This window comes from Haliaeetus leucocephalus, unplaced genomic scaffold (genome assembly GCF_000737465.1).
Source record: "Haliaeetus leucocephalus isolate CR32 unplaced genomic scaffold, Haliaeetus_leucocephalus-4.0 Scaffold229, whole genome shotgun sequence".
Classification (NCBI taxonomy): Eukaryota; Metazoa; Chordata; class Aves; order Accipitriformes; family Accipitridae; genus Haliaeetus; species Haliaeetus leucocephalus.
In genome coordinates, this window is record NW_010972665.1 from 2,372,330 (window position 1) to 2,396,815 (window position 24,486).

At 40.3% G+C, this 24,486-nt stretch overlaps 2 protein-coding genes across 9 annotated transcripts in view; one reads left to right on the top strand and one right to left on the bottom strand.

Annotated features, from left to right (window-relative positions):
- VCL (vinculin) overlaps positions 1-2,907 on the top strand; it is a 65,710-nt gene extending 62,803 nt beyond the window's left edge. Inside the window, exon 22 of one of the 4 annotated variants that reach the window (XM_010567779.1) lies at positions 340-2,907. In XM_010567779.1, coding sequence (XP_010566081.1) covers positions 340-486 — 147 coding nt within the window. In that variant the 3' untranslated portion in view covers positions 487-2,907. The remainder of the gene's footprint in view (positions 1-339) is intronic. The other 3 variants (XM_010567777.1, XM_010567776.1, XM_010567778.1) reach the window with 3 other exon arrangements.
- Positions 2,908-5,113: 2,206 nt separating this feature from the next.
- AP3M1 (adaptor-related protein complex 3, mu 1 subunit) lies at positions 5,114-23,935 on the bottom strand. 5 transcript variants are annotated; one of them, XM_010567784.1, is made up of 10 exons: positions 22,207-22,238; positions 17,215-17,408; positions 15,726-16,001; positions 14,835-15,006; positions 12,386-12,523; positions 10,362-10,447; positions 9,922-10,055; positions 9,033-9,240; positions 7,508-7,652; positions 5,114-6,158 (listed from the first exon to the last, which is right to left on the bottom strand). In XM_010567784.1, the coding sequence occupies exons 3-10, from the start codon at positions 15,996-15,998 to the stop codon at positions 6,058-6,060; spliced, it is 1,257 nt and encodes a 418-aa protein (XP_010566086.1). In that variant the 5' UTR covers positions 15,999-16,001; positions 17,215-17,408; positions 22,207-22,238; the 3' UTR covers positions 5,114-6,057. The 5 variants fall into 5 exon arrangements, with proteins under 5 accessions (XP_010566086.1, XP_010566083.1, XP_010566087.1 ...); XM_010567781.1 differs by lacking the exons at positions 17,215-17,408; positions 22,207-22,238 and adding an exon at positions 23,459-23,935; XM_010567785.1 differs by lacking the exons at positions 17,215-17,408; positions 22,207-22,238 and adding an exon at positions 23,379-23,537.
- Between the last annotated feature and the right edge of the window lie 551 nt (positions 23,936-24,486).

Below are 24,486 nucleotides of genomic sequence, written 5' to 3' on the forward strand. Positions count from 1 at the left end.
TTCAGTACTTGTGCAGTTCCGGTAGCTTCCAAATGCATGTTTTCAGTTGAAATCCTGCAGTTTTGGCTTCTGAGAGGGATTATTCTACTTTGAGACACTAAACTTTTATTTAGATTTTGCACAAATATACAGTGAGAAATAGGAAGTCTTGTTTTGAGTCCGGATAACACTTGCTGGTTTCCAGAGGTTAGTTGTATCATTTACTCTGTCATAGTTTAAGTCAGCAATAAACTGACTTAAGATGCTTGTCCTGGGAGTCCTCGTGCATAACGGGTTTCCGTGCTAATGTCCTGAACATGGTATTTACTAATACATTGGAAATTTTTCTTTTCTTGACAGGCAACTGAGATGTTGGTTCATAATGCCCAGAATCTCATGCAGTCTGTGAAGGAAACTGTGAGAGAAGCTGAAGCAGCATCCATTAAGATAAGAACAGATGCTGGATTCACTCTTCGCTGGGTCAGAAAGACCCCATGGTATCAGTAAACACTTGCCACATAAGTATTGTTTTCTGTAACATAAAATGCCTTTTTTTGGAAACAGAAGAGATATATTAACAGCAAAATGTGCTGTATACGTGAGCTTAAGATTACCTTATGCTAATTAATGCCCCATTCTAAGGGTATGAATTAAAAGAGATTGCATTTGAAATGTCTTTGGAATGCATTTGATGCCGAACACCTCAAAATTGCTTCCGACAATAGACAGTTCTTATCCTTTATTTGTTTTGCTTTTGAAGCTTCTTTTCATGAATTCTGTACTCCCAGAAGCACATTTCATTTATGCACTGTATATTCCAGTAGTTTCCATGTCACTTAAGCTTGTGTTGAGAGTCTAGGACACTATTGGTTACTTGGCAGTTTTTTAGGGACAATCATTGATACAGAAATATTCAACTTTTCAGTGGGGTTTTAGCTGGCTGTTCTTAAACCATGCAGAAATGATGGAAGGTGTGGGGTTTTTAATTAAAAGTGGGGAGAGAGGAGCAGCAGAACAGTTGTAAACTGAGGATTAAAATTCCATGTCTGAAATATTTTTTTTGCTTTTGATTTTTGCCTGGCAACAGTACTTTAACAAAAACTGGAGCTGTCTTTGTCACCTTCCTGTCACCCTGTAGGTAGGCATTCCAGAACTCTTGTACTGTACCGAAATGCTTTGCAGTGAATGTTAGTGGCACACTGTTGCAGCTTGAGACTTAGGGCTGGAGACCTTAAATCGTGGAACTCTTTGCTTCTTGCTTAATTCAGTAATATATTGAGCGGAAAAAATCCTGGTTCTCTTAAGCTAGCTGCATGTCCAGGACCAGAAAATGCCACATGCTGGCTCTTTCCTTTTGAAAATCAAATGAGCACATGCAATTATTCTTTTTTTTTCCCTTTTCCCTCCATCTAACATTGTTCCAGCCACTCAAGGTGGAAATTAAAAGATAAAGCTGTTCAGTTAAAAAAGACCTTTTGCCTCACTGCCCTTGTTTCCAACAATGCATAAGCTTTTTGAAACCCAAACGCTGCAGGGACATGAAACCCTTTTTAGGTAGTCTGATGGTTACCAGCAAACAGTGTTTCCTAATGCTAAACATACTAGGATATTTTTACTGGTTTTGAGTTTGGAGGCTCAAAATCTTTTTTCAAGTTCAAGCAATAGTGAATTGAATGAAGTGTTACTGTATCTTTAAAGAAACCCAAACAAAAGCACAAGAATAAAAACCACAGCACACCCATACTAAAATGGACTTGTGATGCTTTTATCCTTCCATAATTGAACATGCCTTCATATATATATAAAAATATATATATATATAAATTTAATTGTTCCATAGTTTCTTTTGGCATTTGACAGAAAGGAGAATTATTGTTTTAGAATGAGTCTCTACATTTGCAAGGAACACTTGCAGACTTCTGCCCTGATAAGCACTGACCTCATGATGCCCTCTTAATTTGCTGAAAATTGTTGCATGATCAAACCACCTTTAATGGAAGTGCCCTTGTGGAAAAACTGCTCAGTCTTAACACCTGGAAGAAAGAGACACACAACATAGTCAGCTGTCCTTTACCTGTCTGCAACAGTTACTCCACACTTGGACTCTTTCCCCTTCACCCTCCCTTCATTGCACTGTTATCTAAAAAGGGAAGTTAAACTGATTATAATACATCTGCCTCAAACTGTCCTTAGCAAGAGAAAGCATGTGTTCGTCTTTAATTCACTTCTTGTGTCTGGGTATTATGAATACGTGGTACTTAAGATCTTTCCTTAGTATTTTCTTCCTGCAATTACCTGCAACAGGAAGAGGAAGGAAGTGGTGCCAGAGCCTTAACCTGAATGTCTTGCATTTGGTTAGTTTATACCAGATCTTTAACATAATTGTAATGTAGTAATTTCTATTTAATAGTGAATAACACCAAATAGGTAGGGGTTATTTTTAAGGGATTTTTTAAATAGTCTTCCTGTATTACTTTTCAACGCTCCTCACATTTCCTCCTCCCCAGTTCAGGCTTCTCTGTGACTTTTTTTTTATTATTATTATTATCACTGTTTAGTTGCTTGACTGATATTAATGCAATATTACTAATGCCTTTAATACATAATTGTTTATGCCAAAGATCACTTTTTGTTTATTGAGGAATGTTTGCAGGAAAGTTATGAATCATGATTGCCTTCGATCTTCTTCCAGAATGTTTGCTCTAAGTTCTTGAACTGTTTTGTAGAAGCTAAGATACTTGTCCACCTTATGCAATTACTGCATTTTTGAACACTACTGGTCTTTGGACCTGAAATGCAGCAAAAATTTGAAAAAGACCACGAATGTCACTTAGAAATGTTTTACCACTATAAAACTTTGTTTATAAAACAAAATGTATTGTATAGTCTAACGTTTTCAACCTTTCTCTGGTTCTGTTAAAACAATAAAAATGCATTTGTACAAATGTCAGCTTGTGAGCATTAATGATAATGGAGCAGTGGATAACACTAACAACAAGAGCAAAAAGCTAAAGCAGCTGAAATACTAAAGCAGAACAGTTGTTTCTGCATATTCTGAACAGAAAAAAAGTATGAAGTTTCTCAAACAGGAGGAGGTTAAAACAAGTTGTTTCTGTCTTTTGTACCCATAGAATTAGTATTTAAAGAACTTACTGGAAGCTGTGGTCCAGTGGGAGAAAATGGGAGTTTCTCCAGAGGTCTGATGGTCATCTGTTCTAGTAGCACTGAACAAGGTTCTGAAAACTTCTGAAATGGGATTTGCCTGATCCTGTCAATAAGGGAAAAACTGCTGCTCTGGCCAACACCTCATAAATCTGAATTTTACTTCACAAATTGAATGCAAGGGTGATTAGCATGGAATCACTGTCCTGTTTCCTTCTCTCCTTCAGAGTAAGAACCTTTTATAAACACTTTTTCTTGCTAAAAACTTCTACCAGCACACATAATGTTTTGACTTTGTGGAACCAACATTTATTGGTGCTGTAGGACCACATACAGTCCCACAGTGCCAGAAGGCATCTGGGATTTAGTAATAATAGGAAAAATTCAGATTTCATACTGTTCACACAGCTTTCTCCATATCTGAGGGATGATGAAAACTCAAGAGACAATCACCTTTGTCAGCACTCCCAGAGCTGGACACCTAGAGAAGCGGAGATCTGAAGCTGGCAGTACTAACTCCTCAGTAATGACGTCCTCTGGTTTCTTAAGCTGTACTAACTGTACAGGTGCTGGTGCAATTTTTTTTAAGTGGGAGAATATGAACATGGCCCCCCACCTCCCTGCAGATTCTGCAGTTGAGTTTTCTGTGTTTGTAGAAGTGGCAGGAGCCAGCACACCTACAGCAAAAGGTATAAGCCTCACTGTTTCCCTGATGAAAACCATCTTCATGTTCAGGGTGGTCTCCTACCAGGTAAGTGTAATTCTTGTTGACAGTGACTTCTGGTGGTGTGCTCTGAACTATGGATCAAAGCTTTTCCAGAGGCAGAAGTTTCGTATGTGCTTCCCTGGTGCCCAAGTTACAGAAGGTTGGCAAGGCTTGTTCTGTAACATGCTGAAGGGAAGCACTGGTGTTAAGACTAGCCAGTTCTGACACTACATTATGTTCTGTATCAGCAACGGTGTCAGTTCTGAAAGGAGATCTTGGCAGCATTTCCAGGCTGCTAATGCAGAGAGCAGCTCTAGCTACACAGACTTAAGCTTGGGATGTTATCAGTTACATCTGAAGAGAAGACTTGTAGTAAAATTACTGTAACTGAAGGATGCCATTTGCTGAAACATGGAGCGGAACTGTAGCATGAGTAATGAATTGATGGATGTTTCTCCAGTTGGAAAAGGTAGACTAGAAGGTTGGTAGCTTTTAATACCCGGTATTGTGCCTACCCAAACACAAGGCTTTCTTATAGGTCCTGGTTCTTAAAAGTGCTGTTTTATCTACACTTAATCTACTGTAATTTCAGAAATTCAAAATGATTGTCAGTGGCCAAGTTTCCCCTAGTGACATTACCAAAGTTACCAGCAGAGAATATATGCTCATTTCTTTTCTTACTGGCTTGCTGCCAGTGTTCCCATGGGTTCCCCCTCTTTTTTTCAGACTTGGATCATTTTTTGTCCCACTATTTGAAATTTTGACTACTGAATGACTTAAGTTCCTATTCTTCATCTGAAGGTAGCACCTATTCATCAATTTGCAAGCCAAACAGGTTAGGGAAAGAAAGATTCTCCAGTATCTCGCCCTTCCTTAATTCTGAACTTGGGTTTCTCAGCCTACCATCTACTGACCAAATGTATGGTTTGAAACCTTGATGGGTACTGTGGGACACGTATTGGGTTACAGAGATAACAAGTTTATGCTAGTGTATAAGGAAAAGTTTACTCAGCTTTGCATTATCACTGTTGTGTCTTTGAAATGCTGTAATCTAAACATTAATTTTGCTCCATTTAAAAATAAAAAAAAGTGAGCTAACCTGCCATGCTCCTAAATGCCCTTTCTAAATTTTAAATAGCTGCACAGTGATCAAGGTTAGTAAAGATGTAGCAAATGGTCATCATTTCATTGTATATCAGATGTCTCCTGCCTAAGAGCATCACGAATAGTTTACGATAGCGTGAACATTTCACATGAGAGTATGTATTTGCAGTAGAGTTCCCTTTATTTCATAACATTAAAGCACGCAACCATTTAATACACTTGACACTTCTATTGTGCTATCTAAAAAGCTACACTCCAATGTACACATGGCACAAATCTGGTGGCATCCACTTTGAACAAGTGGAACATTTAAATCTAAGCAAAGGCTTCACATAAAAAATAGACCTTACTCTCTGCAACTGTATTCTTAAAAAAACATTATGGCAATGATGAGATTGAATGGAAAGAAAGTGGATTACTGAAGCAACAATCACTTCCCAGATTTAATGCAGAATGTTATTTTTATCAGCTCATCTGCAGATGGCACAAATGAAAGCTGATTAAGGCAAATGCTTCTTAAGAAAGGTGATTTCTTGTAAACAAGGAAACTACTTTTTTCTTCATCAGCTCTTTCTCAGGAGTGACACTTGCTATGTCCCAGGCCCCTGTGGGACCCCTGCCCCTTTCACTGCTGCTTTCCATTTCTGAAGGGATTACATGATGCTTTGTGGAATACCAGTTTGCAGCTGGCTGTGAGAATAGCTGAGCTTTCTTAGCAGGTGGCTGCAGCAGCAAAACGTGCCACCACAAGACTCTTCCAGTGGCCTGGCTGGCCTTCATGATGTGCTTGGCCTCTGGGCTTTGGTATCTGACTGGCAGTGTAGTGTTTGAGACATTTTGTGGATCACCTATATCAAACTATTCACCAGCGCAACAATTCAGTAAAAAAAGAGTGAAGGTGTATTAGAAAAAAAGTACCTTATTTTAAAGTTGTATTAAGAAAGACTAAGCTATGCTTTCATTTTAAGAGCTGCTGTGCACAAATGCTTTGATCCCAAACTAATCAGTGTCTATTAATTAATTGGCACCTAATTAATAGCAACATAAGTCACTAAGCAGTCAAGTTTTTTTTAAGGGGAATTTCCTCTTGCAAGTAGAGCATCTTCTCATGTCCTGACTTGGAATTTTCCTGCTTTTGTAATATATTTGACACCTTTAAAAGGCTTGTATTTTTCTCCATACATGTCTAGGCGATTCACTTTCAGTCCTGAAAAAGACAAACACAAGTACAAAGTTAAAAGCAGAATGCTAGAAATCATGTCAGTGTTTAAAAGTCCTGCTTTCTAGAAGCATATTAGGATTGGTTAGGAAGCTTATTTTCTTTCCTTTCACAAGTTCATCTGGTTTGAAACAGCAGAAGAGACCATTCTTGTCACCTCATCATAGCTGCCCTGGCAGGGCAACAGCTCTTTTCTGTTCTACTCAGTGAGCTGACATCCTCCTTCCAAGGGATGAACTACTGAACAAATGAGTTTATCTTCCACAGCTCCTGTACACTGCACTCGTTTCCAATAAAGTAGCTGAAGCAAAGGACAAGTTTTAGCGTTCTTTTCACTCTAAATCATAATTGCAGGGACCAACAATCCCTCTGCTATTAACTGATTGCAAGGACCAGCCATCCCTCTGCTATTAATTGAGGAACGCCAGTAGCTGTTAACTACCTAACAATTTCAGGTTGTCCCCTGCTTTCTCACAGGTCTTTTATCTCTGGCATCCAGCCATTGGATCCACTATGTTTTGCTAGATTTAAACTAGTGGGTTGCAAGTTTAAGAGGAAACTGCAGGATTCTGTTCTTATACAAGAACTGTTACTTACCCAGCAAAATAGTCTAGGAAGCAAAAGGACCATAGGCTGTACCTACCTAGAAGGGTACTACATGCACTACCACCGATTCTCATCTACTGCCTTCAGTCACCCTACTTCTTCCCAAATGTGAGTCTTTGCTCTGTTAGGGTCTTAATCCTGCAAAGCTTGCTTGCAGAAGCATTTTACCCATGGACAGCTCACATGATTTAAGTGTTTGCAGACTGAGGCCTTGTTTGCCTTAAATTTACTTTTGCACTTACCCTATAAACTTCATTCTGATTTTACTTGTAGACTGTTTTGAAGATGAAAAACTAACCAGCTCCAGGAGGAAAGAATAGGAAGGGCATTCTTTGAAATTAATGGAGTTTTTCAGTTTTTTGACCACTAGAAAGGGCTTTAGTGGTACAAGGCTAAGGCAAGTCAAGAGCAGCATGCTAAATCATCATCCATCACTCTTCACTAAAAGGATAAATTAGCATGTTTAATGCAGAAGTCAACAAAGAAAAATCCATTCTTCTGTACACTTCTCACAGTCTTTCTTAAGCAAAACAATTGGGGATTTACAATTCCCAGCAAGGGAGTCTTCCAGCAAGGGTAACTGTCAAGTTTAGGTAAATCAGAATTTACCGGTTTGGACCAAGTTGACTTCAGAGCAGCATCTCCAATTAAAAGATAAACAGTTTCCCACTTCATTTCCTACTGCTACTCAGTCCGTCAGTACCAATTTCACATATCACCTATGCACTCACCTGAGATTGCAAGCTGTTGTATCTTAAACTGAATGTTTAAACTTGGATTCTCCTCTGGCTTGGGGGCTCCAGACTGCAGGTTCACTATGCCCTTCAGGTTTGGTAGCTTTTGAGGTGTAATTTTGCCAACATCCCATGTTAACACCTTGTCAGAAAAAAGAGAATAGTAGCAGTAGCTTTCTAGGAAACAACCTATACGGTCAAGTTCATATCAAGCTTTTAGTTTGCAGGCTGGGTACAGAAAGTAGCCTGGTAGCCCTGAGAATTAGCCCACTGCCTGGGAGATGCCATGGTTAGGGCTCCTGCAGGTAGGGTGTCCTATCTTTCCCAGCATTTCTTCTGCCCTGTCAGCATTCCTTAGTTGGTCTATGTATTTCATACATCTTGCTCCCTTAGTAATAGTGATTGTTCCTGTTGTCAGAGTGGGACAGCTAGATCCAGGAAGCAAGGAGAATAACTAGCACAAAGGTTGTAGGAACACGAGAATGAGGAAGACAGGAGCAAGGCACTTGGCAAAAGAAGATGTTTAAGCTAGAGTAACTTTCTAAGGGTCACTTGTTTCCCATTGATTCTCACACTTTAAAGAAGATACATGGAACGAAGTTGGCCCTTTACTCACCCAACAAGTTGGTTTTTTTGTTCATATCATAAACTGAAAATTGTTGATAAATGCAGAAAACCCTCAGTTCTCCCTACTTTTACAAACTTTTGCAGTTACAGTCCGCCTAGTTATCCCAACTCTTGAAAAAAACACAGTATAATTTATTTCTGCAGAGAGGAAAGGAGACTTCAAGTGTTTTTGTTAGTGTTTTTGTTTTTAAAAGATTAAGGTCTGTTCTTTTTGAAACAGAATGTTACTTGGAGACCTTTCACTTACAACTCAAATCAATTGCCGACTGAGATATTCCAAGGGCAGCAGAAAGCTCAGAGCAGGGTGTTAGAGCCAGCAGAATGGTTTGGCTCAGACTGCATTTCAGCAATATGGTTCCTGGGTACTAAATAGCTTCAGGAGCTTTAGGAATTTTAGGTCTCAAACCTGAACTTGGAGGCAAGAAAGCAGGACTCCCAAGATACTGTTTTTCAGACCCTTTGCTTTCCTTCCTGTGTGTCTTCAGGCAGATCTTTTCGAAGACGTGTTTTTATTATCTCCCGCTCCCTGTTTTTCTGGCTACCTATTTTCTCCAGATAATTATGTTTTAAAGAACATAAATTACAAAATATACCATAGCTGAAACCACCAGCAAAATATTGCTGCATCTGCTGAAGAAAAATGTTAGGGGGGTGAAGGAGCAGGGGAAAAGAGGGGAAGAGAAGGGAAGCGAAAGGAGACTGATAATACCACATGTCACAACTGGTGTGTATCTAAGTTTGTAAAAGCAAATTTTAAAGAGATTTTAATTCATAAACATATGCTGAAGGGAAAGTTTTCTGTGAAGTGTGGAATGCTGCTCCAGTGCTCTGCAATACGTATGACTTGTTCTAATGTCATCTTAGATATTTAAATAAATAAAAACTTAAGACTTACTTTAGTAACTGGGTCAAATGTATAGCTGCCTTGTGCAGCAGTGAGGTTCATATTAAGTACGGCCTTTGGCATGTGAACTGTCATGACAACTCCTTCTACTGTTTTCCCCATATTCTGTTTTGGTCCAATTGTAACATCAAATCTTCCCGAAGAACTACTTTCCTTAAAACTGATCGTGTGTTTCACATATACAGGAATTGCCACCAAGCTGAAAAGAGAACACAGTACCTGAATGCATCCTGGCTACTTCTCTGCTTGAGAAAATAACGCTCTTTCTCATAAATAGTTCTTATGTTTCTGGCAGGTATTCAAGTTAGAATCAGTTTGTTTCAGAAATGAAAAGTGATACTTAACTCTTCAACATCATTGCTTAAGTGATTTTATTACCAGAGAATCACAGGAAAAAAAATATTTTCTTCCAAATCATTTGTCCTAATCTCTTTCCCTCCATCTGTTTGGGTTTTTTTTAAGTAATATCCCTGAACCAATTCTCAGAACAGTCACCAGCCAAATCAGACTTAGTTTGCAAATATCTGCAGGTTAGACTTTTTTGCTTTATTCTTTTTATGAAGATCAGAGTCCTCTATGTATACAGAGACTCAGCCACAAAGCATCTAGCAGCAACAATGATTACGAGGAATGAATAGCCCTACATTACTGTCGTGTGTGGTTTATCCCACTGAAAAATGATTGCTGAGTATCAGCAGCAAACTGAAAACTGTTTTGTTGTTTTAGAGGGGACAGAGCAACAGATGAGAAAAAACCTGAGAACATGCATTTTAGCAACAATGCAAATTCCCCCCCATAACAAGGAGAAATCTGCAGTTACTCAGATGGAAAGTGGTAGATGGTGTATCTGAAGAACCAGTGTGTCTAAACAGAAACATACTTCTGTGAACTGACACGGTAGGAGATCAGTCTGAAATTCCCATCAGGTGGAATAAATGAAAGGACTCTCTCAGACTCCCAGCGTTTGAACCGAATACATGGATGGAAGCTGACGTCATCCAGCAGCCGTGGGTTCTGTAAGTAGTGGCACAGTGGTAAATGAAATCTCATCAAGTATCAGCAGTTTGAACTAGCTACTGAACTCTACAGAATTCCTATTTCTTAGACTCTAAGTATCATTATCTAAGCCGTTATTTAAGACATGGTTCTGAGCTAGATGGATTTCTGGTCTGACCTTCTACAATACGATGCAAAACTTAGGTTATTTTTTGTATGTGTAAGACAGGAAGCAGCGATTGCACTCTTAAAATTTATATACTCTGATCATTAAGAAAAATAAATCGTGAGCAATTAAAATTCCTCAATATGTGCCAAATTTACCATGAAAGAAAGAGAAAGATCTGGCATTCCTGAGAGCTTAATACATGAATCAATAACACCTTGGATTTCTGCAAAGACAGTAGAACCTGTGGAAGGAAAAAAAAAAAGATACTTAACATTATTATCAAGGGCCTAACAAATATTGTGAAGTGCAGCTAGAGAGCACAGATGACATTTGCACAACAGTCAAGAACACTCCAAGCACAGATAGGAAAGGTCATTCCAGTTACCTGTGGCCTGGGCAGCTTGCTAACATACATGAGCCAGAGCAAACAGCTTGTCCCAAATCAGCTAATTATACTTGTGCCAGCTGTTACACAGGACTTGTACTGGATGGGCTTGAACTGGTTGCCAGCAATGAGCAAATAAGAGTTTCAGAATATACAAGCTCTGAATCTTCCTTTCTTTCATCCCTGTCCCCTGTCTCCAGAAAACTAGCAAGTTGTATAGTGGTACAGGGAAGGTGAAGCACATCAAAACAATCAACATCAAAATACAGTAAGTTTGTGCTATAAAGCTCCAGATAATCTTGGCTTTCACTAGCGTGGCTTGTTTAACAGTGGGATTACATTTTCATCTTGATGTTAAATAAATCTATAGCTGAAAAACCCCAAAGCAAGAACACCAAGAATCTTATCCAGGAATGGCTCATTTCCTTAAATGCCCTATAAAGACAGAAAGGCATGAGCAGGACTCTGGACTAACTAGCCCTACAAGCAAAGGTTATTTTAGAAGATATGTAGAAACTATTGTTGATCTAGTCAAGGGGAAGGAGAAACTGCAGGTTAATACTTTGCCTGAAAAGAAGGGATCCTGTTTCAGATGAGAGCAGTTAACTATATTCCTGTGAAACAAGATAACATCCCTATTCTAGGAGAGCAACCTTAGCTACTTTTTAGTCCTAGTGAAGGTTAGGAAGAAAGATTCTTGCATTGCTAGTCCCCAAGAGATCAGAGCAAAAAAGAGTAGCTATGACTGCTGCAGTGATCTTCAGTAGGAAATTTTAAATGCTCAGTGGACACTGATTGGGCTTGAAATACATACAGAAATACAAATATGGTCTTGATTATAACTCCTCAGACTAAGCACTCATACTAGTCTTGGGAATCCTATTGAGCTGGGAGCGTAACACAGTGGTCAGGGTGTTCTGACCGTGACTGCTACCTTCTTTTAGTTTCAAGACACCGAGACTAAGAGCTGCACAATAGCTATTTATGACTATCCAGTTCAACAGTGGCCAAAGCGTTTGTTGAACTGGTGTACGGAACCAAACCAACATTGACTACTGCTACAACAGCAGCACCGAATGAAATCAGAGATTTGCTCCCTGTCCCATACCACCACAAAACAGTGTCATGCAGTCTTCAGTTTTAGTAACTGATGGCCCCAATGACCAAAACAGCAGGCTCCTGTCCACAGCATAGCAGTTTTCTTTTTGCATCAGTTTTTTCTATCAGATTCCTCCTCAGAGTTAAATCTCAGATTAAAGATTTTTTTATTTGAAGATATCATGTTTCATTTACAGAAAAGAAAGGAGTATTATTGTGCTTCATAGTACCTGGCTCCAGTTTATATATAAGGAAAACAATACTGTCCAGCTATTTTGCACCAAGTTTTGTCTTGCTATCAGAAGAAAGCTAATGAAAGCTTTTGTCTTGCTCATTTGAGGGCCTATGAGGACTGCAGTAAATTGTTGGCAGGAACAATGGAAGAAAATTTTCTCATCACATTTAAAACTTCAACTATTTTTCCATTTATATCTCTTGAGAGATAATTAATATACAAACAGAAAACATCTAAGTACAGAATATTTCTTGTGGATGTTCTTGAAGCAGTCTAGAGCATATTGTTATTTTAAGACGAACTGAAGAAATACATTTGGGCATGTCATTTTAAATTGTATATTTCTATTTAAGATATAGGTTCATGTCAATAAAACACATGCAAAAAAGCAGTTAGACAAACATCAGTAGCTAAATGTAAACACATTCAACAAACAGAAATGAGTTTGCAAGGCATCTTACCCGATTTGTCTATAATCGCATCAATTTCTTCAATGACATCAAAATAGGCTTCGTTGTTTGTGTATTTTACCCCTGCTCTGCGCCAAGGAATGTTGGACAACTGTCCAGTGGGAAGTGTGTCACCCACATTACTACTGCCTTAAAAATGAAAAGGAACTCAAGATCAGTAATTAATTACTAGAGGAATGTTTCAACTGCCAAAATTAAGAATCAAAGCAAGATTTGCCCCCAAGAACTGCAGACTAGAACCTGGACCACTAAAATTTCATTCATTAGGTGACGTGAATGCACTTTTAGTATGTGTCCAGACTTACGGTTTTCAGACTGTATTTTGCACAGCAAAATACAAGGCTCAAGCCAGCAGGAGGTTTGAGTGGGAGTAGATGTGGGGCTAGATCCTGTGAAGGATTTCATCACTACAATTCAAGGCATTACAGCTTCTTGTGAGGGCCTTAAGGACATCTCCCTCTTCTCCTCAGAGTTTTAGCTGGCTGCCTTCAGGGCTGATTTACCAGTAAGAACTGTAATGAAGACAGACCTGGAAGAAGCCTTCAGGAGGTCTGTCTCCCCCTTTGCTTGGGAGCTGTTGTTAGGCTGAGGCTCTCACCCTTGGTACTCATCTGAGCTACCCTGCAGCAACATGACAGCCATGTCTACACTGGACCGCATGCCAAATCGATCCAGACCCTGGCCCATAGACTTGACTTTCTGGCTTGACCTGTCTCATCATGATGGATTTTCCTGGCTATCACTGAACTGTAGATGACCCTGTTATCTGATCCTGACCGACCTGTTGGCTCAAATTCTGGGCTCCTTACCCGTGATGCCTCTGCCCCTGCCTGCCTTGCTGTCACCCTCAGCTCCTAGTTCTTCATACCACCCAGTGTGAGAAAAGGGCTTCCTGAGCTACCTAGTTACAAAGTAAACTGATGATTCTTTAAAAAGGAAAGAAAAAAAAAAAATCTTATCATATCTGGGGCTTAGGTGACTGATCTTGGAATCCCAGTATAGTGGAAACAACTCCCTCTGCTAGAAGTAGGTCTCAGGACAGTGTGCCCTTTAGCACAACAAATGTGGTAGTGTGTCCTGCCTTCACTGAGAGGCTGGTAGCCAGTGGTTAGCATTTCTACACAACCTGCTGGGTAGGCCCTCTCCTAGAAGGCAGAAAACAGAAGTTTTCATTCTTTTGAGCTAGTAAAATAGCTCACAGACAAAAAACCCTCCCTAAAGTCCACCCCAGTGCTGTAACACACGGGGGACGAGTTGCAACCATTTTCTCACTCCCACTGCATCTCTGAAGGGGAACAGTGGCTGTGGCCGTGCCTTGCGTCCCTCAGCAGCTTTGCAGGGTGCAGCAGTGCTACGCAGGCTGGGCTGCCAGACCAGGCAGGCGGAAGAGCTCTCAGGCTGCTGTTTCCCACTTCCTCAGTGCTGAGCTGTTGACAGAGACAAGATGCAGGCTGCCCTGGGCAGGCGCTTTAGGCTCCTAGGGAATTCTAATAAGGCTTTAGATAAAACAAGAGGATTTGATGCTGCAACCCTTCGCTTCAGGAGTCTTAATTCCCCTAACAGCAGTGCATCTAGTCCATTAACGTCATAGATATTTTTCGTAACTACTACCATCCAAAACCACATTAAAAAAACCCAAACAAACCCAAAACCCAGAAGTTAAAACTGCTGAGATTCATACTCAAAAGATTAAACCACATGTGCTACCTCAAAGACCTGCTCCTCTGAGCACTACCTCTGTGTGGCCCTGTGGCCCACCTACTACCCTTCTCTAACACAATGTACAGGCAAACATCTCGCATATCTCTGACCCCATGTGACACCTCATTGCGTACCTCCTTTGCACCCGCTTGCCAGACAAGCAGATTCCACCAGCTCAGCTGACAAACATTTGGCTCTGTCAGTGTGAGACATACCTATTTACAACAGCCTGAAACCAGCTCCGAACTTGATGGATGCTAATAGTGGTGGGGGCAGGGAGGAGGCTGAGGACAGGCTATTTGCTTCCCTTCATGTTATCTCCTCCTAGCCAGCAAAGATGTATTGGATATCTGTTATATACCTTTCTATAATGATTTCTTAGAAAATGCATAACCTTCTCCAATGCAACTTAGTTATTCAAAGCTCAGGGCTAGCTCTGTACCAATCCCAGAGCACCTGTCTCCAGTAGGTGCTGTCTGTGCTGGGAACTGCTATTCCTGAGGGACTTCAGCAGCTGTGGCTGGACCAGACAGTGCTACTGGGGATATCAAAAGGGCCAGGCATAAACTGCAAATAAGGAGGAAGTTGCTTTTATTCAACTTCTAATTGTGAGAAGTGGCAGGACAGTGGCCTCACCTTACAGATTCACACCAATATGATATTATTTTTTAGCTACAAAGCATGATGGGCCTTTGTTTTTAAGCAGCCAGTCACCACTGAAAATTATTTATTTTCATACCTGTGATGGAGTTGACAACGGAGCGCAAAATTGTAGGAGGCTTAATCAGCTCCTTCAATATGTTAGATTCTGTTGCCAGTGGAAAACCATTGTCTAGCATTTCTTCTAGAAGTTCATACACAATAACCACATTGTCCTTAACTGCAGTCTCAGAACATTCACCGAAGTAATCCTAAACAAATCGGGGATTACAAAGGAGAGGATTTGTATTCCTGTTAAATTGCTTTGCAAAAGTTTGTTTGTTTTTTTGCTTACAGAAACCCCCCAATATATCAAGGAATTCTAGTGCCTAAACTGACTAGCTACTTTTGTAGTCTGATGGCATCATATGTTAAGGTTACATTTATCATCTAATTAAAAATAAAGACAGCGTGAACAGTGAAATTGATGTAATCTGGTTTACTAGTATGTATGTGCTAAAGGTTCTCCCAGTTGTGAACATTAACACATCTTCAGTCAGAAGACTCATAAAATAAGCAGACTGTCTTCTGACAATGCTCAATCTTCACAGAGGTTCCTTTATTTACAGTATCTGTGAAATGGGTTGAAAACTGACTCACGCTTCGCAGCTCTTTCCTCCCTACAGAGTGCTTCATGACTGCATGCTGCTTTTCATCTATATAACATGAACGGTACAAAAGCTTACAGAAAAAAGACAGCATTTACAAAAAGTGATTTGGGTTTTAGTGCATGTGCACTGGTAACTATAAATCAAATGAATACAGAAAATACACCTTCTTTTCCTTTGTAGTCTATAAACTAGTGCTTGACTTAGAAATTGCAAAGGGGGAAGTCACTGACAAGAGGGTTTATTACCTTCCTTTAAAAGAAGTTTATATAAAAATTCCCTTGGAATTATTTCAATTTTAGAATTATTTAATGGTGACAGACCTGGAAAGTATCTGCTACTCGGTGCAGAAATTCAATTACAAAGAGTGGTGGCACTTCTGTCTGTATGACAGACACAAAGAAGATTTTATCCCGATAGATGCTGATGAGGTAGTGATGTGGCGTTGAGATGACAGGAGGCACATTCTCAACATCGATTGCTTTCTCCTGAGCTTCAAAGAAATAATCACACACAGATTGGCTCACAACACTCTTCCAGTGCTTCTCCAAGAATATGTCACCAGAACAGTTTATAAGAAACAGGCTGTGGATCATTTTCTGTTGGAAACACATTCAAAGAAGTTAAAATGAACAAAAGGATGTAAGGATTGACATCACTGTTTCTTCTCCCAGATTCCCTTTCTTGCAATGGTCACTTTGTTAACATGCACTGTGAATCTAAGAAAAAAGATCTGCTTTGCTGCTTTCCTTTAAATTGCATTTTCTTTATTTAGAGGAATGTTCCACCACAAAATATTTCACAGTGGATTAAGTCGCTAACATATATCACAAAGTAAGCAAGAAGCTAGCACCCTTGAGTTCCACTTTCATCCCTATTTGGTATTTGTAATTTATTTCTTAAACAAAAGCTGACTTTCATGAGTTGGCACTCACTTAAACATGTTTGGCAACATGTAAGGGTAACTTACACATAAATTTTCCTATGATGGAATTTGTGTAATATTTACACACATAATTAAGAATTGCGCTATCTTAAAGATAGAGCTCTTTAGCTTGTCAGCTTTCAGCTACTGAACTAGAAAAGTGTTTATTTGCTGGCTGATTAGTCTTTTACTTATGATCTATGCCAATCTGCACTGGGATAAAGTGTTGTAATTCATTAAAAGTACACAAAATGAAGAGTTTAAAACTGATTTCATGAATAAAATTGCCTCAAATGTGCTTGACACATGAAATACGTTTACATAAAATGTTTTACACTTAAAAACTCACTCATGAAAAAGGGGAGTATGAACTGCAGATAAGGAAAGTAACTGGTTTTTCTTATATCTTTAAAGATTTACAAATAACATGCCTCAGCCACTGATCCTTCATTTTATTCATGGGACAAGAAGCTTATTTGCCTTTTAAAAAACTAATTCCCAGTCTATTTCTTAACTTTCAATGAGATACTAAGTGAACTAAGTTGTTGATTCAAATGAAGTGAATAAGCCATTTTCTCCACATTTACAGAAGAGACAAATGCTATTAGACTTCAGTCTATCTCTTTAGCCTTTACATGAGACACATATAATGCTTTGGCTGACTTGCAGCATTACCACCCTCTGACAAAAATAAGGTCCAAGTTTAAACTCAGGCTTAGAAAACAAACAAAATGTAACCCAAGCACTGGCTCATCAAGGTGAAGTTAACCTTGGTACTTAACATCCTGCAAAAATTCATCCTGTAGTCGAAGAAGCTGCCCCTGCCACTGGCTATTCATTCCTTTTGCCTGGTATTGATTTGAACAGGTCTGTGGTTCCGCAATCACCTATATTAGGAAACTGGTCCAGCCATAAATTGACCCAGAAAAAGGAGTTTCTGGTCCGATCAGCTTCCTGATGCAAGTTTTTACATTGCCAGAGAGCGCTACAGCTTGTGCAGAGGAGGTGGCAGAAATGGGCAGATGATAGCAATGAAGATATCCTCAGTTGAAGTTTATTTAGCCTTTGGAGGAATCCATGACTGGAAAGAGACCAAACAGTTACTGGGCATCCACACCTTGAAACAGGAAGACCACCATCAGCTCTGCATGTCCAAGTGAAGCCAGACACATCTACCATAAAACCTATCATAGTTTTCATTACTCTTGGGATGTTTGGCCAGGATCATGCCATAAAATGCAGATAAAATTTGCTTCTTCGCTAATGTTAACTCTGGCACACAAATGTGAAGACTGCACAGAAGCATCTAGATGTAAATGGCCCAGTCCCACAGAGATTTAAGAAGTCCAAACACTGCATTATTAAGCTTCATTCCAAAATACTGGAATAAGCACTTAGCTCCATCCAGAGTGAGCTCTTGATGCTGTGTCTGAATCTAAACTGCCCGGAGTACTAGTCTGACCTTCCATCACATTTGTAACACTGAAAAATGGCCTGGCCCTGCAGATCTTGACAATACAAAAGTATGTCTTCCAAAGGTGAAAGAGAAGGTGAAAAAGGACTACTGCAGAAGGTAGTTAGCATGCTATTTCCCTCCACCTAAGTCAGCATATGTGGGAAGGTAGCCAAGATCCAGCTTTTCAAATTCTAAACTCCAGCTGCTCCTTCACATGCATAACAGCAATGTGCTCATCTTCACTGGGGCCTTGCCAGGTCTTAGATACCTCCTGCTAAGAGCACACTGTCTTTGGTGGTAGACACAAAAAGACCAATAGTCAAAACGTAGACAGAAAAATCCAACTAAGCCAATATGGTATACAAAAGGAAGTTCTTTTGGAAACTGTGACTGCCAATTTGCTTAAGAGTGGGAAAGGAAACAAAGCTTCAAAACATTATTAAATGTTTCTACTGTATCTCTCCTGGACCAAATTAATCTCTAATTTAGTTTATTGAAAAAACAGACAATTTTAATACTGTGAGCACAGCATTCTTATAAAAGAGCCTTGACACAGTTGCTTTAATCCAGTTCAACTAAACATGTTCTGAATTTAGCCAGTGCTGGACATTAAAACCCTCCAAAATCTCCTGGATAGTCACACAGTGGTGGCAAGTATAATCAACCACTGAATGTCAGTATTGTTCCACACCAAGCCAGCCTGAACATATGAAGGTGATCAGCTATAAAGCTTAGAACAGTTCTCTGTACATTTTAATATGGATACAATAGCATATGTGTTAACAAATATAAGACCCAATTCCTCGTAAATGCACACAAAGCTGCATAGGAGAGTTTCAGTACAAGCAGCACCGCTAAGGCTCCATTTCCAGAGGACTTGATCTACAGCCCACTGTGGAGAAGCTATGCTGGACTGCGGGCAACTTTGGACAATACTCTGGCAAAGTATATCAGATACGTGTGACAGTGTTTTTAAGCCCTAGCAATTGTCCTGCTGTTAACGCTCATACAGATTCTATTGATCAGAAATGACTGCATTTGCCACAATATACTTTTAACAGGCACAGCCGTGCAGCAGGCCAACATAATCGCTACATAAACACAGCCACTTCGTTCTACTGTGCCTGCAGCAAGCTCCTGGTGCACAAAATGGCTGTGTTAGCAGGGCCTCTTCTTTTGCAATAAGTTCCACTTAGGACATTAGACCATGACTGATATGCAATCAAGGTAGGGCATGGGTAGCCAGAAAGGGTGGTAGCGTTGGACCACTGTCCCTATTTACTCATCTGCCCCAAGCTGCCCAGGTACCAGCTGTGTTCATACGAGTGTTTGTGTGGCCTCGTGGTGAGGTGCAGTAGCAAACTGATCCAGGGGACCACACTTGGCAGATTACAGCTTTACAGTATCTGTGGAAACTCAGCAGTAAAATCCCACCTAGCTACCTACCCTATCTTCTGGGTAGGATGATAGGGATTACAGAATTTCCCACAATACATAATTATTCTGCTTCTAGCGTAAGAGTTCGCTTCAAAACCCCTCTTTCCTTCTTCACAAGTTTTAGCAGTAGACTAATTTGCTGCTAATTTGAAGTGCTCTTGAAAATCGAAGCGCTCTCCTTGCAGCTTAAATATAGAGCAGGCAGACCCATGGGCACAAGCCCTGCCCTATCAGTCAACAGGCAGCTCAGTTTGTACGCTTCCCCGTGCTGACTAGAATAAAGAAGCTCTTATAGCAGTGGGGACATCAGTCTATTATACGCAAGACTAAGTGATTTATCCCACACAGTGTCAAGCAATTGGCACCAGCCAATTAAAGATGGATTTAATGTTGGATATCTTACAACTAGTGCTACTACAAAAATATCTTATGTAAACTATTATTTAACAAAAATTACTTATAGTGCTCCCAATATTGAAGATTTCCCTGCTACTCTATTTTTGAGTGCCAGATTTCATTTCAGGCACATAGACATCCCTGAATTAATTTCTCAGTGCCCCACCTTCTTCTATCTCATCAGAACATTAGATTTGCAAAGAAAAAAAGATTAAATAATGCTGAACATAAAAAAATCAATCTAGTAACAGTAAGATTCCTCACACCAACAGGTCAAGTTAATACTTGTGGCCAAACAGCAAAGCATGTTAAGAGCTGCAGCACTTTGAAGGTAAAGGTCTTGAATCAAAGTTTGTAAGTTTAAAAAAACAGTAGCAAAAGCACACCACCAAAATTTAAGAATCGTGAGAGTACCTGTGCAGCAGTGTGCACATACACCACTTTGAGATGGCAGCATAAAACCACTCTATGTAAATACTGGAAGTGTGCTTCTAGAACTATTTCAGAAATATGCCTCCCATCTCTCTGCTTTTAGGCCTACCTAAGAAGCAGACTGAAGATGTACATGGATTATTATTATTTGCATCTTTAGTCCAGAGCAAGCCATTCAAGTTCATTTTTAGCAGGCTGACAGCCTTCCATACTACTGCCTGACTGAAAGGCATCTCACAGGCACTGCAGCAACAAGCAGCCCAGCAGAGGTTTTGCAGCTTCTTTTCACAGACTTCCCATTCTTGCTCTGACACACAAAACTCCATTTGATTCTCTGCAGTCATTTCCATCCTACCAGAATCTGAAGTCCTCACAGAAGAACTAAATATTTTAACTAAGGTGCCTTCAACATGCTGTTTCCAAGTCTGTATCTTTTCTTTTAACCAAATCTGGATTTTGCAATGTTACTATTTTTTCAATCTCTTGGCACAGAAACATCTGGACTGAAGTCACAGCAGGCTCACAAGACAAAAGTGGAGCTCTTTGGCAAGAGGGAGAGGCTGCGAGCATGGGAAAGACTGATGGCACATGCTTGCCCTTAGCTACAATTAAGTACTCTAAAATGTAATTAATGCAGAAATACTGTTACCAGCTGCTTTTCTGTAAGACTGAGCTGAGTTACAGTGAAAGCTCTGAAAACTGGGAAGTGAAGAATTTATCACTGACCTCTGCAATGCCCTTTAGAGCTAGCAATAATTACTGAAACCAGCTCAAAATGGGACTGTCACTGGGAAAGTATTCCACAGCTTCCACATTCCCTGCATTTGGTGTAGCTGCTCTGAAGGGTGGAAGGATTAGTGGTGGTGGACTGTCTGAGCTTCTGTTATGTATTTGTGCAAATGAACTTCTAGTGACAAGCAAACGGAAAGTAGTCAAATGTTTAAAGTAATCTGGAGAAACAAATGAGCTAAAATAGGCAGTTCTATTTCTATTTTAAAGCTAGTATTTTTGTCACAACCAGCTGGTCGGTAGTTTAGCTTTTTCCTGTAAATTCAAGATGTGTCACAGATGTGCCACAGATGTGGCAAAACTAGACAACCTTTCGTCCCCACCACCCCAACCCTATTCACTGGCTCTAATGAAGAGAAGTCCTATTAAATACTTGAATGACATTTTCAAGACAGCCATGTATGGCAGCTCTGAACATATGTGTAACTGGCTAGACCAACCTGACACAACATTAGAACTTGTGATTCAAACTGATACACCTGGAAGTCTCAGATCTTACCAAAATGTGAATGTTCTGTAATTTCACAGTTTTTGTAAGGCTCCTAACATTGTTAGCATATCTTACTGCTGCTGGTCAAGTGTCATTAATCTCTGTACTTACAAGATGTCCATGGCTAACGTATCTGCACATTAAAGTAAAAATGTTTTTGCAGCCCTTCTGAAGAACTGCCTGGTGTACCTCTCTGTTAGTCAAGCAAAACTCCCACAATCAAATCCAACTCTAATTTAACACCATGAAGTGCTTGTGTCTGTGCAACTACTCAGATGCATATTTTATCAGCAAGATCATCCCTATTAAAGACTGAACACTTTGCTTCTCAGATGCTCAGTATATATTTATATATCTTTACTCTCATTTAAAACACTGTTAGTAACTTTCTAGAATTGTTTTTAAAAGGAAGTTGTCCTTTAAGAATACTCTGAAGTTGTCTTAAATCAGTGTTTGGTATCTGTAACAAAATTTCCAACTTCCTCCATGCTTTTACAAACAACAATCACAGCCTGCTTAAGAATTTGTGCAGCATTTCATCTACTGACTGATGAGCTTTCTAACAATACATTTGCATGGTGCCTCTGTTCAATTTACTTCTAATTGCTGGCAAGATAGTTCCATCTCTTGCCAACAGAACAATATTAGATCCTGAATAACTGCAGTTCCCTTTGGGACCTGCAAGAACAGAAAGCTTCACTGGAAAAGCTGAAAAAGCAAGAGTTTCTTAGAAAAAAACACCCACCAAAACAATTAAAAATTCATTGCTTTAGGACTACTAAGGGACGACTGAAGAAATTCACTCTCTGAAAGCAGTACTGAATAGATAGAGAGGACCAAATGGACACAGGTATGGTGAATATCTTGTCAGGCACTTACTGTCAATGGGATTTTCAGGAACAGACTGATAATTAGGCTCATATTCCAGCCAAACCATGGAACTATGAACGGCCAAGGCAGCAGGATTCAATCACAGGATATAAAAGCCTCATCTCAGTAGTTCTTTGGGAAGATGTTTTCCATTGTGCTCTCCAAATTCACCGCTCCAGTAAGTCTGATGGGCCGGAGCGACAGTGCTACCAGCTTTATACTGCTCTTTTTCACAGGCTCTATTTTAAGAGGCACTCAAGGTTCCAGAAAGGACAAGCACAGTGCCAAAGAGCTATGCACTACTGAAACACCAGATCAAAGCCAACAAGTGTCACTGGAACCCTGCTGTAACTGACAGCTCTTACTAATGTGTGTGCATTCCGCCACAACTAGTCCAAACGTATACAGTAGAAAGAAGGCATGTAACCATTTTTACCTCCCTTCTCTTCCATGAGAAGGGAGCAGAGAGGCACACTTTTAATTCTTCCATCCTATATGAATAAAATCAGGCTCCTGAATACTAAGTCTTAAAGAATCTTCTACGAAGTTCCTGTTAAAAAGCAGCCTCTCATGCATTATGTTAAATAAGCATAAAAAAGATCACTTATTTTCTGTGTATTAACTAAGTTTTGAAAGCTATATAGGAAGGTGTAAGTTGGTGGAAAATAAAAGGGAAATAAGAGGAAGGAACGTAACATTTTAAAAAGGTTTAATATGGTTTCTTCCCATTATTACATCCACAAAGTATAGCTGCTACTTGTCACCTGCTGTTCAGACCTCTCTACCTCAAGGACTTCAATTTCTCTTTCATGAATGCTCACGACAAGGTTTCTATTTAAGATTCTTAATGCAGAACTGCTTGTAAGGAGAGCTTTGTTTGAAAGAGTAACTGGGACTTAGCTGGTGCGTAGCTATTTTGCACAACAGGAGATTTCATTTCTGGACAAGGACAGTAAAATTAAGCACTAGAGGGCGTGGAGTGGTCTTTAATGTTTAATTTGCCATCTGCAAGGAGTTTTCAGGTATGTGCACACAGATGGGAAAGAATCTACTTGTCCCATATTTTTTTTCTCAAAACCATAGCACCCAACACACTACAGATTAAGTCCCAGACATTTACAGTGAAATACCATTCAGATGGGGTTTTTTTGAACAAATGAGAAGCTATGTACAATTCAAACCTGCTGGGAACTGCCAGCTGAATCATTCTCATAGTTGGTCTAGTCAGTTCTTTTGCAAAACGTTGCTTCCATCATTTTACCTCTTGCAAGAGTAATTTAATTTGCTTGTGCTTTTCTTGCAGAATAGGTTTTCCTCTCCCATACTGTAGTCTGCCTCCTATGAACATGAATTTTCATTATTCAAGTATGATTTTTTTGCCTGGTTGTTTATACAACTGCTACATTTAATGGTGAAGCTATTCCTCCAGTTTGATCAACATCTAATGGGTACAAATCATTCATCACACTGAAAAGATGATAAGTGCATTCCTACTTCAAAGCAGGTTAGGCCTGAAACAAAAGAAGCAAGAACCTCCACTCAATTACCCTGTTAGGTACTGAACAGGGCAGAAGCCATTGTGCAAGGCACAGTGGTGGATGATAACGGATTAATTTCCAGTGCATATTATGCAAATCCACACTTACAGCGCCCCTTACTAATTAAGCAAGTACAGAACGACCATAACCACCAGGTTTGCAGCAATGCTGCTGAAGAAAGATTCGGGTGACCTGGGTGCCGCTCCTCCTCCCGCGGCTCTGCTGCAGGTTTTGCCTCATATCTCATGCAGGCCCTGTGCCATCTCCCCTTCATACTAAACTAAATGACCGCCGTGGATGTAATCCCGCCTTCTCATCACTGCTGACCATTTTAGAGAGTAACCTACGTGGATCCCCCTGGGACTGGGACACCGGTCCGAGGAGAGCGCAGGGCAGGAGGCACGCCAGTCGCTTCCTCGCCCGACCTCCCGCCGAGACCCTGCACGCCCGCAGCCCTGACAGGCGCCGCCGGCCGGGCCTCGGCTCCAGCGCAAGCCGTGCTGTTCTGCACACGCACCAGGGCCCAGAAAAATATTTTTTTTTATTCAATCACGGAAATAATTTTCTATTTAAATGGACACCAAACAACGGCAATGGACGCAGGTAAGACGGGAGGGCTCGGGTTCACGGGGCAGTCTCCCGCTACCACCGCGGACAGAGGTGTCACCCCTGTCCGACTTCAGCCACCCACAACGGCCGGCGGCTGCGTACGGGGCCGGGGACAGGCGGCTCCCGCCGGGCGGGGATCCCG